The sequence below is a fragment of the Phoca vitulina genome, unplaced genomic scaffold (assembly GCF_004348235.1).
Source record: "Phoca vitulina isolate PV1807 unplaced genomic scaffold, GSC_HSeal_1.0 scaffold23, whole genome shotgun sequence".
NCBI classification, from domain to species: Eukaryota; Metazoa; Chordata; class Mammalia; order Carnivora; family Phocidae; genus Phoca; species Phoca vitulina.
In genome coordinates, this window is record NW_022589726.1 from 25,317,421 (window position 1) to 25,330,745 (window position 13,325).

The 13,325-nt window shown below is 35.7% G+C and overlaps 1 protein-coding gene across 4 annotated transcripts in view; it reads left to right on the forward strand.

Annotated features, from left to right (window-relative positions):
- The window catches only part of NELL2 (neural EGFL like 2), a 324,370-nt gene that overhangs the window by 122,542 nt on the left and 188,503 nt on the right, over nt 1-13,325 (forward strand). For all 4 annotated transcript variants that reach the window (XM_032420483.1, XM_032420482.1, XM_032420484.1 and 1 more), the window contains one exon: nt 13,066-13,157. In XM_032420483.1, the coding sequence (XP_032276374.1) occupies nt 13,066-13,157 (92 nt within the window). The remainder of the gene's footprint in view (nt 1-13,065; nt 13,158-13,325) is intronic.

Here is a 13,325-nt window from a genome sequence, read left to right on the forward strand (position 1 = left end):
AGAAAGAAAGAAAGAAAGAAAGAAAGAAAGAAAGAAAGAAAGAAAGAAAGAAAGAAAGAAAGAAAAAGAAGAAAGAAAGAAACAGAAACTCCAAAAATGAAAAATACAACTGGGAAAAAAATACAGCCTCAAAAGATGGATTTAACAGCAGAATAGACAGAGATACGTAGAATTAGTGAGCTGGAAAATACATTATAAATTATCTAAAAGTCAGAACAAAAAATTTTAAAAAGATAAAATATACTGAAGAGAAGGAAGAAGACAGGGAGGATGTAGGAGAATGTTTATATACATTTCATGTGAGTCCCAAGAGTAGAAGGGAGGAAAAATGGCTAAGAATTTTCTGGAACTGATAAAAGACACAAATCTGCAGATTCAGATACCCCAATGAATCACACAAAAGATAAATAAAGATAAATCCTTATCTAGACACAATATAGTGAAACTTCAGAAAATTGAAGACAAAGAGAAAAATCTAAAAAGGAGACAATATTACCTTCAAGGGAGTAATGAATAGACTGATCACACTTTTTAAGACTATTTTTTTTTTAGAGCAGTTTGAAGTTCACAACCAAATTGAGAGGAAGGTACAGAGACTTCCAGATACCCCACACCCCCACACATGCAGAGCTTCCCCCATTATCATCATCACTCATCTGAATGGTACATACATTTGTTACCAAGGATGAACCTACATTGACACATCATAATCCCCCAAAGCCCATAATTTACCTTAGGGTTCACTGTTAGTGCTGTACAATCTGGTGGCTTGGGCAATGTTTAATGACATATATTCATCATTATCATACAGAGTATTTTCACTCCCTAAACATCTTTTGTGCTCTGCCAATTCATTCATCCCCCCAAGCCCATGGCGGTCACTGATTTTTTTTTTATTGTCTCCATAGTTTTGCCTTTTCCAGAATATAATATATTTGGAATCATACAGTATGTAGCCTTTTCAGATTGGCTTGTTTCACTTAGCAATATGCATTTAAGGTTTCTTTATGTCGCCTCATGGCTTGATAGCTCATTTCTTTATTGTTTTTAAAGATTTATTTATTTATTTGAGAGAGAGCATGCACACATAGGGGGAGGGGCAGAGGGAGAGAATCTTCAGGGAGACTGCCCAGTGAGCACGGAGCCTTGCCAACATGGGACTCATTCCCATGACCCATAAGATCATGACCTGAGCCAAAACCAAGAGTTGGACACTCAACTTACTGAGCCACCCAGATTCCCCAATAGCTCATTTCTTTTAGCACTGACAGTATTCCATTGTCTGGATATACAGTTGTTTCTCCATTCACCTACTGCAGGATGATATCTTGGTTGCTTCCAAGGTTTGGCAGTTATGAATAAAGCTGCTAAAATCTGTGCTCAGGTTTTTGTGTGGACATAAGTTTTCGATTACTTTAGGTAAATACCAAGGAGAGTACTTGCTAGATTCTATGGTAAGAGTATGTTTAGTTTTGTAAGAAACTGCTGAACTGTCTTCCAAAGTGGCTGTACAATTTTGATTTCCTGCCAGCAATGTATGAAACTTCTGGGTGCTTCACATCCTTGCCAACATTTGGTGTTACCAGTGTTCTGGATCTTGGCCATTCTCACAGGTGTGTAGTGCTATCTCATTGTTTTAATTTGTATTTCCCTGATGACATATGATGTGGTGCATCTCTTATGTTTATTTGACATCTGCAATTTTCTTTTGGCCCATTTTTAAATCGGATTGTTTTCCTCTAGTTGAAGTTTAAGAGTTCTTTGTCTATTTTGGATAACAGTCCTTTATCAGATGTGTCTTCTCCCAGTCTATGGCTTGTCTTCTAATACTCTTGACATTTTCTTTTGCAGAGAAGAAGTTTTAAATTTTAGTGAAGTCCTGCTATCAATTATATCTTTCATAGATCTTGCCTTTGGTGTTGTATTCATAGTATCTTACTTAAGAGTTTATAATTTTAAAAATACAATAATAACATTATAGTATGGTCAGGAGCAGAATGTGTTAAATGTGTTAAAATGTGTTACTGAGTTAGTGTAGGGGAGAATGGAATGATGAAAAAATATTCAATCCAAAATAAGTTATAAACGGGGGGGGGGGGGAGAAAGTGCAGGCAGGGAAAGAGAAAGCACAAAATAAGATAGTAGGTTAAAAAATTAAATATATCAGTTGTTACACTAAATGTAAATGGGCTAAACAATCCATTTTAAAAGATAAATATATTGAAACTGAATTAGCGAAATCCCGCTTTATACCATTTAAAAGATGCACATCTAAAGCATAAGAATACAGAAAGGTCAAAAGTGAAAGGACAGTAAAAGCCCATGGAAAAGAAAGCTGATTGCTCCTGGTTAATATCAGACAAAGTCGACTTCAAGGCAAAAAGTATTACTAGAGTTACTTCATAATAATAAAATTTCAAATCACAAGGAAGACATAGCAATTTAAATTTGTATATCCCTAATAATATAGCCTTAACATATATGATGCCAAATTGACAGAACTACGAGGAAGGATAGATGAATCCATAGTCAGAGTGAAGTTGCAGTAATTGACAGAATACAAACACACAAAAAAACATTAAGGATAAGAGCACTTGAATATTATTAACAATCTAAACCTGATAAACATATATAGACCATTATGCTCCCAAGGTACAGGTTACATATTCCTTTAAGCTCCCATACAACATTTAAAATATTGAATATACTGGATGATGAAGTTCATCTCAACCAATTTCAAAGAATTGAAATTATACATGATATACTGTCTGACCACAGTGCAAATGTCTAAAATTCAGTAATAATAGATAAGTAGAAAATTCCACACTGGAATTCATTCAGTTTCTGAAATAAGCCAAGTTAATTTCCACTTCGCCTGGAATTTTTTTATTCCCTGTCATTCTTCCCCATATGAGCTCCTCTCAGGCTTTGGTCCCAACTAAAATTTCATCTCCTCCCAGAGGTATTCTCTGATTCATCCAAAATGGTCTCCTAGTTATTAAGTACCTCAGACTCTTGATTGTTTTCTTAGTGTTACCTGCAGTTATTTTTTATTTGCCTGGTTAGTTGTTCTTGAGTCCACCTCTGTATTGCAGATTCTGTGAGGTCAAGGTCTATGTCTGTTCACTGCTGTGTTCCCAGTGCTTAGCACTGTCTGGCATATAGTAGCTACTCAAGAGGTATTTATTGAGTAAGAGGTTGAGAAGGAACATTTCCATAATTTACTTCTTAATAAATGATGGTGAGGAGGAATACAGCAATAAACATGATAGCATCTTCAAAGTCATGAAATATTATAGGAATCCCTTTCACTCCTTAATTCCAGAGGCTTTTGCGAAGAGTGTAATCAAATTTTGATATATGATTATGAGAAGTGTTAAGTTTGGGGGTAATTTAATTCTTATTTCTAGACTTAATGTAGTTTACATATTAACCTCAATGTTTCATTTAGCATAGCTGTAGAAAATTTTACTTAATTAGCCCCCTAAGGGGGGCAATTGTCTGAAAATAGGAAAAAGTGATGTATTTCAACAAGTATTTTGTCCCAAAATACAAGCACAGCTGTATTTAATTAGGCTCAATTTCCAGTCTTACAGTGCACTTGCATTCTGTCTCCCTTTCCGCCTCTGTCATCCCCACCCTCTTCTTCATCCTCTCCCTTGTCCTTCACTTCCATGACTTCTATTACTTTTTTTGAAATTATAAACATAAGTAAATTATTTAGAAGTTAAGAAAAACCCCTGGAAATAGAGCTGTAGGTTTATGATGTTTCCTTAATTATAGTGTAAGAATAAAATAGTTTTGGCCAGAACTTCATCCTATGAGTCATTCTCTGATTTTGTCCGGGATGGAGATTTATATTAAAAGCTCACTGAATTGACTGGTTGGATTAATCTACACAGTGATTTGCAACACTGGCCGTATACTGGAATCACCTGGATGCTCTTAAAAACCACTGATGCCTAGGCCCCTCTCCTAGAGACTCTGATTTAATTGGTCTGGGTTCCCCATGTTGTATTTTCAGTAATCTTAGGTGATTCTTACGTGGAAGCAGGACTAATAATCAGTGATCTACAACTTTGCTACCCAAAGTGTGATCACTGGACCAGCTGCATCTGTATCACCGGGAGGCTACTTAGACATGCAGAATCTCAGATCTACCCAATCAGGATTTTCATTTAAATAGGATCTCCAGGTGAATTGAGAAGCACTCATCTACAATTTCCATTGGCTCTGTTAAAAAAATTTTTTAAAAGGTCTCAATTGAACTTGAGCCTAAGCCTGTATACTTAATGCTCCCACAACATGATTTTTCATGCTAAGCAAGAGGTAGATGTTGTCCCCAAACCTGTTTATGTCCATTGTATTTGTCTTGCAATTGTAATGTTATTGAATTGCTGTAAATACATATACATATATAATATGTAAACCAGTGACATATGAATGTGAAAAGACATACTTTTTTAAAATAAAAATTGAGTTGAGTGCTTTGAAAAACACTGATAAACTCAAACTGCTAAAAAATATGCTCTTGAATTAGATGTAAGACAACTTAAAGTGTTGTGGAATAGAATTAGAATGATCCCTCTTTACATTGTTTGGCAAATATCTACCTTAGTCCACTTAAAAAAATTAGAAATGGTAGGCAACACTATGTTTTATTTATATAACCAAGTATGCAATGAAGCACAATCAATGAATCCATACCAAAGAAAAGTGTTGCACTTCAAAACCTTGTTGAATGAGTGTGGATTTATGTTTTAAATTAAAATGTTTAAAGTACGTATTTATTGTTGTCTCTAATTTCTCAGTTTAACTGATTTTTTTCAAAAAATGGACCAAATAACTATCCAAATAACATGGGATAAAAAGGTTTCTACTGAATATCTATGTGACTGTCCCATTGAAGTGTTAATTGTATTTTTCTCTTTCCTAGTTCTTTTTTGTCTGCATAGCAAATAGTTCTCAAGCTTAGCTGTGCCTGAGCAGCTTTAAAAAAATAAAGAGGCCCAGGTCCGACACTTAGAGATTCTTTTTAATTGGTCTGGCATGCAGTTGGGGCACAGTTTTAATGTTCTTCAAGTGATTTTAATATGCATCCACAGTTGAGAACTGTTGGCCCAGCAGGTTGGGAGCATTTAAATTGGTTATAAAATCAATTATAATAAATCAGTTCCAGCTTATATATTATCCCGAGTAGATGCCCATTAGGATCCAGGTATACTAAGTATATTGTTATGAGCATTATTCTATTTTATTCTCTGAATATATCATGAGTACTCTTACCCCAACTTAAATCATATTAAAGCATTTCAGTACTCATTTTCAGTTGCTCCTCTTCTGTGGAGCATTTCCAGTTCCACTCGTGTAAGGCATTGTTCTTCCTTTCTGTTCCCGCACTACCTCTGAGTTGTATGTAGTTACTTGTGTGTGTGGTCATCTGTTTCCAATGCTTGGCTGAACGCTCCTTGGAGGCAGGAAGGCACCTGCCTAGTACAGCACCTGGTGGACAGTAGGTTATCATAACTGCTCCCCTTGTCCACTGGGTGTTGCGACTCTTCCTGCAAAACTCTTTATGAAATCATTTTGTTTCTCTTGTTTAGCCTTTTGTTGCTTTCTGCTTTCCTTTCTCCTCCTCCATCTCAAGTATACTTTTAAATGTTTCTGTCCTCTGCTGCTTCCTCTGCTCCCTCTTCCCTCCTCATCGTGCTGCCCCTTCTGTGTCTGGTACACGGAGCTGGCTCCCTTTGACCTTGAGGTTCTTCTGTTCCCTTGGCTCATATTCCTTGCATTGTGGAAGGATTCATTAGCGTATCTCTTGGAAAACTGCATTTAAAAGAGGCCTACCCTCCCCTAACACTTTCCTCTTTGTTTTGTGTGTACACAAGAGGTTATTTTAAAACTTCACCATCACTGTTTCAGGGTCTTTACTTGTAGTCTCTTAATTGAGCACAGCTGTGTGGTTTATAATGCATAGGGTCCTGCTTTATAATGCACAAGCATTATATGTTCAACATCTCCACACTATAATATCCAAACAACATGTATCTAAAAGGTGTTAGTCATTTGGAAAGATGTTTTCCAAAAGTTAAACCAAAGATTAGGTGTTCAAGTTTTGACTGAGTTCACTGGATTTTTAGTGGTAAGAAAAGATATACAGAAGGACTGTCAGATGAATTCTAGTCCTGGCTTTGAAACTGACAATGTGTGAACATTTCCTTATTATAGTTTACGTTATGTTTTCTTTGTAAAGTGATAAAACCTGTTGCCTCATGTGTATTCATGCTGTCATTTTAATAGTATGCATGTATTGACACAAATGCTATATTTTTCTCCAAATCTTTATCTCCACTCATTAAATTTTTCTCATCCCCAGAAGACTAAATGAATTGATCACATTGTTTTTATTTTAAAGACTCCGTTGTGTGGTATATAAGCCAGGATCAAGAATAAGGCCAATGATAGAAAGGTAGCTAAATCAAGTGAATTCCAGAATATCTTTTTTTTTTTTTTTATCTTACTTGCCACTTGGTAAAATTAAATCGGGGGAAAAAACACACTGACTCCTTCCTTCCACCTACACACTTGGCCTTTGTCTATTATCCTCGAAATATCCATTTCCCGTTTTCCCAGTATATAACCCTGTAACCCAAAGGCTGATTTGGACAGGGTGTTAGAATTTTTGCTTTTGTTCTATTCTTGTAGTTATTTTTATCCTTCTTTGCTTCCTAACCCCTCACTACAGCTAGATTTATGGTGTTTCAGGGCCGTTCTCTTTTTGGAAGAATAGGCTACTGACCTAAATTAAGGCCCCCTAGGAGAAGCACTCTTTGGTCCTTTAGAAGCCCAAGGACATGATATATATAAAATGGGACAAGAGGGTTGCACCTCTACTCTCATGATCTCATTTCCTAAACTCTAATATTAGCTTTGCAAACAACTAAATTCCCAAACAATTAATGAGATTTAGTTAAAGGAAGCAATCATGTATAATTAATAAATTTGTGAATTATTTAAACACTCTGAAATTCTGATTATTTTAAATAGCATTGGCTCATAAAAATTGGCTTTCTGTAGAGGAGGGAGAAGTTTTGTCATCAAATTGTCCAAGCTGACTTCTGTTGTACATGTTACCTTGTATTATTCATGTTAATAAGTTACTGCTATAACAAGAGCTGGTATTTTTCTTTCATTAGCTGATAGGCAAACCTACTCCCATTTCAGGCACTTCAGCTCTGCTGCAGTGATAAGTAAGGTGCCATTTTACAACAAGGGCAAAATATTTCCGTGACACTCAATTTATAGAATCTTTATAAGAAAGAGGCAAAATCAAAGGATAAGGCCATATGTAAAGGGAGATGTGCAGATCAAAGAGGTCCAATTCACTTGTTTTCAGGCTTTTCATCAAACAGTAAGCTGGAAGAGAACTTACCAAAAAATTCAACAAACCTTTAGAGTTTATTATGCATGGCCACGGCTGGGTGCTGAATAAGATCCAAAGACAAATAAGACACTGTCCCTGTCCTCATGTAGGAAAGATTACAAAAGTGTATAACTAGAAGAGAAAATGAAAAATGTGTTTAGTGCTCTAATAGACATTTAAGTATTATAGAAGAGGGAAAAATTAATTTTAGCAGTTAGTACTTAAGACTTTTATTATAACCGTATTGTTAAGAACTGACTCCAAGTGAGTCCAGATTACTAAAAAACATTGTGGCCTGGAAAAATGCAGCATGGCTGATTGAAGTTTTTAGGAATACTGAAACACTTTTAGATTTTATTTTTGCTTGACTCCACAGAATCTTAGCCTGCCTCTTGAATGCATTTATTGTACTTTCTTTTTAAATACCTATAATAAAAATATAAATATACATAATTACAGCTAATGAGATATTTTCTCATGCAACAGCTTTGATTGGTATATCACTAACAAATAACTATCATGCTGGCCCAGAATATAACAACTGCCATTATACATGGGATGTTTAAGATCTCCCAGAGGAAATCAAGATTTCAAAGAAGACCGCATAAAAACCACTATTACCTACAACTCTGCCCTTATTAATAGGCAGTTTAAACAATCTAAAGATCATGGATACCTGGTGTTTTCAAAGAGAATTTTAAAGAAATCTTAAATCCCATTTCTCACCTAAGTGGATTATATTGGTTTTCTTTTTGGTATCTATAACTTTTAATTTTGTTTTGGATCATTTTTAAAGGTGCCAATACCAATTGGGAAGTTTAAAGTAGACTCCTATATTTCAATCTGGCAATAAAAAGGAAAAGCAAGGAAATGTTTAGAAGGGAAATATGATACATCCTTTCATTTTTTTATATTCTAAAATATTTTTTTAGGTAGATTTGGATGATTCTTTCTGCAAAGGTTTGCAGAAGTTGATTTAAATCTTATTAGAGGGATCTGCATTTTCTATCTCTGTATTAATGAGCAATCGAGATTTTAATGTGTAACTTAGGACTTCTAGAGTTTTACTGGCTTCTTTCACTTACGCACTTCTCAATTTGTGCTGTAAACTACTTTTCACTTTTTGTAACTAATGACTTTCAAATTTGCATCTGTACCAGTTCTTGTCTTCCTGTTTCTTGTTAATTGTTAAAATGGGGGGAAAAATGAAGTGAAAATAAGTCACGTTAATTGCTTTTGCAGATTCTCTTATCATTATGGTGCTAGTGATTGTGTAATTAGTAATGTTTAATATAGCCTTAGTAAAACATTATATACCTTTTGTTATATCATCCTATTGACTTTCCCCAAGTTCTAATTAATGTCCCCATCCATGGCTGAATAGGCTGTGCACGGGACAGTTCTGGGTGACATAATTCACATAAACCATGATATGAATGGTATCCCCTTAGAGTTATGCAAACAGCAGTATATACCAGAGTCACAGTCAATATGCATTTGAAATTGGTTAATATTAATAACTTAAGAGTAGTTGCAGTGTATTCATGGGGGCATAGCTTCTTAGTCTGAAAAGTGAGAAGCCTATATGAATGAATGAATATCCATCTTCCTCCTAACTTCTTATCTTAAAAATATGCCTGTCATATACTCAGTAAGCATTTAGCATAGGTATTTGAAAATGTAGCCTTGTTGATATAATTCTTCTTAAAGCTGGTAAATAATTTGGGGCATAGGAATCCAGAGGTATGTCATAAGAAACTTAATGCTTTCATATACACATGCGTGGAAACACACACACACCCCAAAGCTAGGAAAGAATGAAGCCTCTGACTATGAACATGTGAATGCAATTGAATTAAAGGAGAAATCAATACAGCAAAATGATTATACAGCAAAATGATTATTCCTTTGTTGTTTTCTGGAGGAAGAGATTTCTTTTACTTTATAGTCTATTGGGGAAGAGTAAGCAGGTAGACACATTTCAGTTAGGGAATTCTAGAGTTTTGTTTTGTTTTGTTTTGTTTTTTTGCAGTATTGTGGTAGCCACAGGGATTATTGTCTCTGAGGCTGTGTCCCTAATACTTGCAGGGGCTGGCCTTGGTTAAAGTCTGGGCACAGGCCTCATCTGCTTTCCCCCCCTCTGTTTGGACACTTGATTTCTCCAGAGCTTAGTTCCTCCATCTTGCCTTCTGCTTGCGTACGGACCTCATTTTGATCAGCTACCTCATTTTTCCTTAAAGTGGATCTGCATTTTTTAAATGTTGCAATTTTTCCTCTTCAAATTTATTTGCTCTCTGTTCCACTCTCTCATGCTTTTCTATCCTTATAAACTCTTCGTGGTTTAAAACGATTTAATCTGATAGCCACCTGTGCTGGGTGCTGGTTATTCCTGGGCACCCCTCTATCCCACTTCCATTCCCTCTCCTTCTCTGCCCTAGTCTCTGCCCCAGGAGCCTGCTGCGTCACCCTGGTCTCCTTGCCAACCGGCTTTGGATAGGCTTCACCAGTGGGGGGCACCGGCAGGAAATCAGAAGGCAGGAGGAGAGAGAGCTGGCCACGTGTCTCCCTGTTCCTTCTCTACGCTGTGCTGTTCCTAGCAGTGCCTGCGTCTCTCCTGACCTGGTTCCCTCTAGGCACCACTTCCCCATAACTCTGACTCAGACAGGGCTCAGTAAACAATTTCCTGTCCTTGCTCCTTAGCCCCGTGGTGCTCATGACTTCCCGCTATTGCCAGAGCCTGGGTCCTTCCCCAGCCCGTTTGTTTCCTTTTGTCCCCTCGCGGAAGTTCACCACTCAGTCTCCTGCGTTTGCATATGACTTATGACTTTCTCAGTTATAAGAATTCATTTTGGCTTTTATCGTAGTCAGTTGTGGATGAGTCTGTCTGCCTCACTACATGGCGAGGGCATGCATCATGTGTCTCATTCATCTCTGGATTTTAGTTACCTAGCAGACTACCTGGCATATAAGAGGAGCTCAGAGTACGTACCTGTTCAATGTATTAATAAATTAATAAGACTTTTATTCTTTCAACAAATCCTAAGTTCCAGAGACTTCCTAATGGTATTTTCAGGATTCCTTGTAGTATTTTTAGCAATGATTATAGATTTTCTAAGTTTCTTTCTTTTTTTTTTTAAAAGATTTTATTTATTTATTTGAGAGAGAGAGCGAGCACGAGCAGGGTGAGGGGCAGAGGGAGAAGAAGCAAGCTCTCTGCTGAACAGGGAGCCCAATGTGGGGCTCGATCCCAGGACTCCAGGATCATGACCTGAGCCAAAGGCAGATGCTTAACCGACTGAGCCACCCAGGTGCCCCAATTTTCTAGCTTTCTTAACATTTTTCCACTAAAGAGCCCGGGGTAGGTATACCCTAGTGGCCTTACTAGGTATTGGGGATAAACCTCAGAATTACGGAAATCACAGCAACTGATCAATAAAGAAACAAGGCAAAAATCACTCACGTTGGGTTCTCCCTAAGCCAAGTTCACCCCGTTTGTGCTCATTGCTTGAAAGGAAATGAAGCAATTGTGATCTCATTCGTTTTTTGCGCTTTCTCCCTCTGCCAAGCTCCATTTGGTGCCCTATTGTCCCACAAATTGCCTATTTGAGTCTTTTGAATTAAGAGTTTATAACAGAAGCTCCATCTGCTCTGCCTGAATATTAAATTATCTTAAGACTTTGTATAAGGAGAACTTACCCTTGTGTTTTTTAGTTTCCTTTCCCTTCTGTTCTAAGACTTGAAATATCAGTTTTTTTCAATATACCCTTGGGCTTGAATAGGCTGAAGTTATGAAGTCATATAATAAAATAGGCTTAGATACCTTTGAATGGCAAGGGCTGAAGAGAAGTTAAGAAGGTTTTATTTATTCTCATTATCCTGTAAAATGTGGTACTTATTAAGTATCATTGAACACACAATGTGTCATAACTTGGTATTTTGAGTTACTGGATCTCGTAAGTGAGGGGTATGTAAAAATTACATGTTGGACAGATATATTTTATAATCAGTCAGGTTCTTTAAGTAAATGCACATGCTATTTTAATTTGTAATATGACAGATAGTATGCAACTGACACATCTGCAGTTTCATTTTGAATATTTGTAAGTACACAAACTTTACCCAGTTTTTAAGTAATATAATTTATGCAAGTAAGTTGTATTCTTTTAGCAAACTCCAAAAATTTGAAGTCAGTTCACCAGTGATATATATTAAGTAGTGAAATTTATTAATAAAAGCTGAGTAAAGAGATCAGTTGAAGGATGGCATTTTAACAACATGCAGCTTTCCATTATTTAAATGTGCAGCTTTTAAATAATCGGTTAATTTTTCAGTGAAGATATAAGTTGGTTTACATTTTAAATATGAATATTTGTACAACCATGTATATGTTTAATATTGATAAAAATTTATCTAATATCTTTGTTACCAATTATTAGAGGCAACCTGGCACTTTTTTCAGTAATGATACAAAAATAGTATTTATTAAAGCAAAGTGCTAAGATAATTTGATACTTTTGAAAGTTACAGAAATATGTGAATTCTGAAGAGGGAAACATTTTCTTCAAATTCACACAAAGGAATTAGAAGAAAATGTACACATCCATTTTGTAAAGTCTGCATGGTTAAAATTAAAAATTGGATTTAGTAAACAAGGCTAACAAACTGCTTGAGTCTTTTCTTATCAGATAATCATTTCCACTGGTCTTTTTCTAGATGCTATGGAGCTCCAAAGCATACACAATATTGAGTGCCTTTTCAAAAAAACCCAAACAAACAAAAAACAATACAAAGTTGCAAAAACAAAAGTTAGTTCAGAGTCTTAAAAAGGTGACTAAACCGGAGGAGGATTCTGAAAGTTAAGTTTCATTAGCTGGGGGTAGCTGTCTCTGGTTAGGTGATGAGTCAGCTCGGGGAGTGTGAACCGTTCCCTTCAAAACAAGCAATTTCTGCTGGCAAAATGTTTATGTGAATTGAAACTATTTTGAAAATCTCAAAAATTATTTGATGATTTCTATGTATTTTCACTAATTAAAAATGTTTTCCTATTGAATCTGAAGTTCTATTTTAAAATTTTATTTAATTGGTGTTGGAAACAAAGCAGGCCCAGATTAAGATTTTTCAATATCCTAAGTAGGGTGCCCTAATCCACATGTATTTACAAACTAAATAGTGCTAACTCATAAAACATAAAATTTTCGTGTATGTACTGAAGTTAAAAAAGCTTCTTTTAAATTTTGTTTTTAAAATTCTGAAATGGCATATAAAAATATGCACTTTTTTTTTCATATTTGTGTTGCCCTGATTCGTAGCTGCTCCAGACACCTGCTTAATATGCCCTAAGGGCGACATCATCTAGTAGACAAGTCATCTGAGAGTCTGCTCATTGGCACCCTTTTTTTAGAGTCTACTTCTGACTTGTCATTGTCCTTATCCTTTTTGTACCTTATTTTACTCTCTGACCTTAATGGGCATAACAATAACTGGATGCTACATGGGCCTTAAGTTATATTGAATTTAGGTTTATGGTAATTCAGACACTTTGAAAAGGCTTAAGACCATGTGAAATATAATCTAAACACTTCCCAACTATTTTTCCTAAAGAAAAATTAAAAATAAATATGTATGTATTTTTTATTCCAAAGCAATATGTCAATTTCAAGGACGGACCTACTTTGAAGGAGAGAGAAATACGGTTTATTCCTCTTCTGGAGTATGTGTTCTCTACGAGTGCAAGGTAAGGAAGCTCTTCATGGGTCTTTCAAAATTCTTTATTATGTAAATGGTAAATATTTCTTTAAAATGTCACACTTGTAATACCTTTCAAACATTTAAGGCAAAGAAAAAATTTAAGATATTAATTATAATTCAAACAGAAATTCCCATTTTTTTAAATATGTAAATT